We start from the raw sequence: 6,469 nt of genomic DNA, 5'->3' as shown, positions 1-6,469 counted from the left end.
CAGATAAATAAGTGTTGTTCTTCTTATTCTTCTTGTTTGACTCTTGCCGTTGACAACAAATCTCATGGTGGGTTGTCAAGGGGGGCCCCCCAAACTCGTAGCCTTGGCCACCAGGGGAGAGTTGGGGAGGGGGCAATGCACCCCCCTGAATGCCCCCCCCCCTCCCACGCTCGCTACGCCAATGAACAGCGCTCAGCCAAGTAAAAACACACGCTCTGGGATGATGCTGCTGTCCATTTTATTATTGTGTTATATTCAAGTGAAATAAATTAAAAGACAGATCGTGGGGGGGGGTAGCGGTGGCACACAGAGGGGGAGTGGGGGGGGGCTACATCGAAAACATACTTTGATATTTTTTCTTGGACCAATCCGATCCGCGAATTACGTCTCCCACATTACACATTTCAACACGTCGAATAAGACACAAACCACGACGCGATGTTCAATATGTACACGGCGCGAAAACAAACCAACGCGTGTTTTGTGAGTTTTTTTTTGTGTGTTTGTCAATTTTTTTTTCTTCCTTTTTTTGTCATCGTGTAACCATCCAGGGCAGCACAACACACGGGACAGGTTCATGCATTTCAACGGAAGGGGTTTTTATTTTTTAATCGCCTAATCGAGGCAGACCCGATGGTTGGTTTCAAATGGCAGAGCGTGATTGAACTTCTGACTTATCCATTTGGGGGGGGGGGGGGCGATGGGGATGAGGAGGGGGGGGGGGGTTGGCGGTTTGGGGGGCGATGGGGAGGAGGAGGAGGGGGGAGTTAGGGGGGTGGAAAGGGGGTTGGGGGTCAATGGGGATGTGGAGTGGATTGGGGGGTGGGGGGCTGGGGAGGGGTGAGGAGGAATGGGGGGGGGGGGATGGAGTGGAGGGGTTTGGGGGGCTCGATGGGTAGGAGGAGGAGAGAGGAGGTGGATGAAGAGTTGACGGGCATCTTCATTTCTAACCAAATCACCACATGGTCACGCTGTCAAATCTGCAAGGTAAGAGAGAGAGAGAGACGGCCCACCAGAGCCATCTGTTAACGACTTAATCAGAATATGAAAAAAAAAATGTACCCGTAAAAACAAAGTTTCTCACTATAAATCCTTTATATGCGTGTTCAATGGGCCACAACCCAGCCCACATTGGTCTTTGAAACGGGCGGCTAGAGTCCTCTCGTCCTCTGGCTTGAGATGGCTGCCACCTATGTGTCAGATGATTGCCTGCCACCATTAAGCAATTGGTAATTAAATATTTAAAAAAATTCCTAAAAAGTGTAAAATTTTGGAAAAAAATTTTCACGAAAATACATTGTCATGCACAACGAGTCTGTGTGCAAAATGTCAGCTCGATTGGATCATGGGAAGTGGGTTAAAAAACGACCGAAAGATTTGCTCGGTCGTAAGCGCGCAAGCAAGTGAACTTAATATAAAGGATTTAATAAAGAGAATGAATTGATGCTGCGTTGGCAGTGGTGCACAGATCACAAGCAGCAGCAACAACAAATAGCTCTCAACAACCGTCAACAACACTTTCGCTCTAATAAGGAAGACAATCAATATAATTGGCAAACGTTTTAGGCAATGGGCCGTCTTGATAGCATATAATAAATTTGGTACTGTTATAGCAAGCTAATACATTTGGTACTGTTATTCATAGCAGACGTTTCGAGCGATGAAGAATGACCATTGTCTGAAAACATCGCAAATCACACACACACAATATAACAAAGACAAAGATCCCCCGTGTAGCCTGTAACAGACTGCTGGGGCAAGTGCCGTTAGCGAGCACCTATGAAGGCTGGCACGACACGCACACGAAGGGGTGGGTGGCCGACACCAAGCTCGGCCGCCTTTGTCTCCCCAGTGGCGATGTTAACACACCACACCAGGTACTCATTCTGAGCTGAGTCGACCTAGGGGAGGCCCAGAACCGGTTCAGACAATCGTCACCGGCGTTGGCCGTGAGCGGGAATCGAACTCGGGTCGCCGGGTTCGTAGCGCGGCGCGCTAACCGCTGCACTCCGGCTCCCCACACACAATATACAAAGACAAAGATCCCCTGTATAGCCTTAACAGACTGTAGGGGCAAGTGCTGTTAGCGAGCACCTATGAAGGCCGGAACGGTACACGAGGGGGGTGGGTGGCCAGCACCACGCCCGACCGCCTTTGTCTCCCTAGTGGCAATGTTTACACACCGCACCAGGTACTCATTTGATTTGAGGCTGAGTCGACCTAGGGGAGGCCCGGGACCGGTTCAGATAATTGCCACTGGTGTTGGCAGCGCGCGGGAATCGAACCCGTGTCGCCGGGTTCACAGCGCAGCGCGCTAACCGCTACACTACCGCTCTCTAGGTGACTTTAATGAAAGAACCAAGAAGATATTTCTAATTTATTTAAACTTTTACCTACGTGACTTTACCGAAAAAAACAAAGAGTATGGATCCTTGCAGTCGCGAAAACTTCAAATCTAGATGCGATGCGACCACAGGGTAACCCGAGCAACAGAATTCGTACCTTGGGTTGCTGCTCCTATCACCACGATTTTCTTGAAATATAAACTCTGGGACGTAGGGTTCGGTCAGTGTCCTCTTTCCATACCTTTTGGTGGAAAACGAAAGTGAACAACACCGACAACGACGATACTCATTATAATGATGGAACGCATTACTAAAAAAAAACACAGCGGTCAATAGTGCGACATCAACAACACCTATTAAAATACATCACTCACATCGGCCATGTATGTTGAACTTCTTCTTGGTTCTTTCGGTAAAGTCACGTAGAATGGAAATAATAAAATAATAAAAATAAAACATAATAGAATAATTCTCACGACGTTTCGGCCACAACGCAAGCAGCCGTCCTCATGTGAAGAACAGGTCTGTCGGAAAGACAGCGTCTGAATGAACACCACCAGGCTTGGCAGCGTATATTTAAGCTGGGTTTATTATGTTTTTTTTTTATTATTTCCATTCTACGTGACTTCACCGAAAGAACCAAGAAGATGAATCCCTGCAGTCACGAAAGCTTTAAATCGAAAAATATGTTGAACTTCTTTCACACTGTACGTAATCAACCGTGCTAATTGTGGGTGCGGGGGATGGACAACAAACTAAACACACACACAAACTGTCCTCAAGAAATGAGTTTTCAATCGAGATGATTTAGCTCTTAGCATCGGAAGGAACAGACCCATGGATACCCACAGAGATCCAGAGACTCGTGTAGAAACATAGACACCAACAGAAACCCACACAGACCCATAGAGACCCATACTCATTCATAAACTTCGAACTTATTTCGCAACCGCAAGTTCCAAAAAAGCAGGCCATGATACATCCACTGCTGGATGAAGGCCTCCCTTATCCACGCACGATGCAACGTCAACCCGGCACCTGAACTCAATGTCTGTCGAGTTTCTTTCGCACCGTACGTAGCCAACCGTGCCCAAAAAACAAGGCCGTAGCCATGGAGTCAACATTGGGGGACCAAATTTTCCAGGGGGTCCTCCCCCAGAAACAAATCGAAATTTGAAAACGAATTTCCTGCAATTTCCTGCCTAAAATATTGAAAAATTCATTAACACATGGGATGGACTTTTTCTTTATTTTTTAACAATAATGTATAATAGTATATTGTATTACATTGCTCTGTTTTCCCTTTTTTACCTTTTATTGTTTCATTGTATGTAATGGCACAGGATTCGGGATTAATAAAGTACAACCATAACCACAATCATATAAACAGACATCTATTTTATTAGCGATATATTTTGAGGGAGGGGGTATATTTTGAGCATATTTGAATATTTATGGGGGGATGTGCCCCCCCCCCCCCCCATATATTATAATTACGGCCTTGCCAAAAACACCTGCACGCCGGATAGGCGTGGGCCACACACGTCTCTGTAAGCAACAACAAAATCAACTCGACTTGACTTTTCTGGATTGTTCTCAATTACATTGATTGGGGTGGGGGGGCGGGGCGTGGTTGCCGTGTGGGGTGGGGGGTGGTTTGCCCCTCCCCCCCTCGCCCCCCACAACTCTGGACCCGCAGGGGGCCGATCGTGTCTGGGGGGTTGGGGGGCTGGACAGGGGGGGGGGGGAGTTGGTTGGGGAGGGGAGCGGTGGGGGGGGGGCGTTGGGGAAGGGTCGGGGAGGGGCCGGTCCAGGTCAGGGGGTAGGGAGCCGGTTCGGGGGGGGGGGGGCGTGGTGTGGGGGGGCCGATGCGGCTCCAGGGTCAGGCGGGGGGGGGGGGGAGCCGGACCACGTGGGGGGTGGGGGGGGCGCTGGTTCGGGTCGGGGGTGGTGTTGTTGGTGGTGGCGGTATTGGTGTGGTGGTGGTAGTGTTTCACGCACCGTTGCCGGGTGATGAGGTTGATGTAGTGGCGCACGGCAGACAGGTACCGGGCCAGATCCTCAGCGGGGGCGTCCTCCCCGGGGCTGTCGGGCTTGTTGGGGAAAGCGGCCGCGCCACGAGCACACGAGCTCGCCAGCAAGCACAGAGCGATCGCGCAGAGCCACACGCGCGCGGAGCCCACGCGTTCCAGCAAAGCAACTCATCATCCCTGCGGTGGACAGAGGACGGCAACGTCATCCGACATCAAGAACAACAACAACAACACACACACACGGATAAAGTCCACCCAGGGCTGCTGAATGAATGACTTTCCATATCGTAATAGTTTGTTTTTTTACCCTTCTATCTGGAAACAAAACTGACACCTTTCTTATACAAGGAGTCCATGTTTGCATAGACCGCAATAACTGCAGCCATAAATGCAAACAAAAAACACAACTCTGATAATGTGCACTATTATGTATGTTTTTTTGTTTGCATTATGACTGCAGGTATTGTAGTCTATGCAAACATGACTCCTTGTAAAAAAAAGGTGTCAGTTTTGTTGCCAGATAGAAGGGTAAAAAAACAATTATCATATTTTTTACTGGCAAATGAGGTTCCAATGGTGACTTCCATATCGTTCGCCCCCCCCCCCCCCCCGTATCTCTCCCGAGCGACAGATATGGAGAAGGGAGACATCGTACTCTTAGTTCTTTTGGTAAAGTCATGTAGGTAAAAATGAAATAAAAATTAATAAAAATAAAATTAAAATTAATTTACATTATTTACCTACGTGACTTTACCGAAAGGAATAATAGTATGAATCCTTGCAGTCACGAAAGCTTCAAATCTAGAATTAAGGGAGACATCGTCACGGCGACGCACTTACTCAGTTGTCTGCTGGCTTGAACCACCTGAATGTGAAAATGTAATTATGTTGCTCTGCGGTCTACGTCGGCAGCCGTACGACAGAATGAGAAGATTCTAGATTTGAAGCTTTCGTAACTGCAAGTATTCATACTCTTAGGTTTTTTCGGTAAAGTCACGTAGGGAAAAAATAATTAATAAAAAGAAATAATAAAAAATAATTGAAATAAAGAATAATAATTTATTATTCTTTATTTCTATTATTTTTTTTATGAATTTTTATTATTATAAATTTTTACCTACCTGACTTTACCGAAAAAAAACCTAAGAGTAAGTATGAGAAGAGTATCGCAACCTTCCCGGCACCGCACCGCCGAATATACAAAGACAAAGATCCCCCGTGGAGCGTCAGCAGACTGTCGGGGCAAGTGCTGTTCGCGAGCCGCACCTATGAAGGCCGGCACTGTGGCACCCGAGGGGGTGGGTGGCCAGCACCTCGCCCTCCGGGTTCTCAGCTTTCCCTGCCATAGCGAAAAAAACCTCCCAACTATACCAACGTTATTGGCCAAAGATCTCAATGATGAATGCAAAAAAAATAATTCTGCAAATAATTGTTTACTCTTTGGTTCGTTCGGTAAAGTCACGTACAGGTAGAAAATAATAGACCACGACGTTTCGATCGCAACACAAGCGGCCGTCATCAGGCGAGGCAATCACAGCAGAAAGAAGTTTCCCTGCTGTGGTTGTCCCACCTGATGACAGTCGCTTGTGTTACGATCACGCCTAGCAACATCTCGCCAAGACCCTCTTAAAAAAGAGTCTTGAGACTCGGCGACTCGGCTTTCCTGGGTAAATAAGCGTAAACATAAATAAATACCAATTTTAAAGGCCGCATGACTCGAAAACACATCGAAACCGCACCCTCCGAATAAAACGGTTGGCTACGTACGGTGCGAAAGAAGTTCAACATACGTATATACATAGACTCACACGGAGACCCATAGAGTCACACAGAGACCCATCAGAGTGATGGATAATATGTAGATACGTTGCCAATTTTTAAAACTAGGTAGGATCAAGTGGGGGGGAGGACCCTGATCAATTTAGCTAAAAGAAACACATCGCTTAAATATTAACAGTTTTTTGGGGTTAGATGTAACCCAAAAATAATCCCGTATTATGGATAATATTGGTCGTGAAAGCTGACGTGTTAAACTGACTAATCTCTATGGGGATACTTTTCTTCAAACCAGAAAATGTTGAGAAACTCCAA

At 47.1% G+C, this 6,469-nt stretch overlaps 1 protein-coding gene across 1 annotated transcript; it reads right to left on the bottom strand.

Moving 5' to 3' along the window:
- Positions 1-833: 833 nt before the first annotated feature.
- Positions 834-4,553, bottom strand: LOC144951481 (neuropeptide Y-like). Its single transcript, XM_078881788.1, is given in 4 exon segments — positions 834-980; positions 2,503-2,586; positions 4,347-4,525; positions 4,527-4,553. Coding segments are annotated over 4 exon segments (315 nt in total). The 3' UTR covers positions 834-955.
- Positions 4,554-6,469: the final 1,916 nt, after the last annotated feature.

The sequence above is a fragment of the Lampetra fluviatilis genome, chromosome 62 (genome assembly GCF_964198595.1).
Source record: "Lampetra fluviatilis chromosome 62, kcLamFluv1.1, whole genome shotgun sequence".
NCBI classification, from domain to species: domain Eukaryota; kingdom Metazoa; phylum Chordata; class Hyperoartia; order Petromyzontiformes; family Petromyzontidae; genus Lampetra; species Lampetra fluviatilis.
This window is presented reverse-complemented; position numbering and strand designations above follow the sequence as displayed.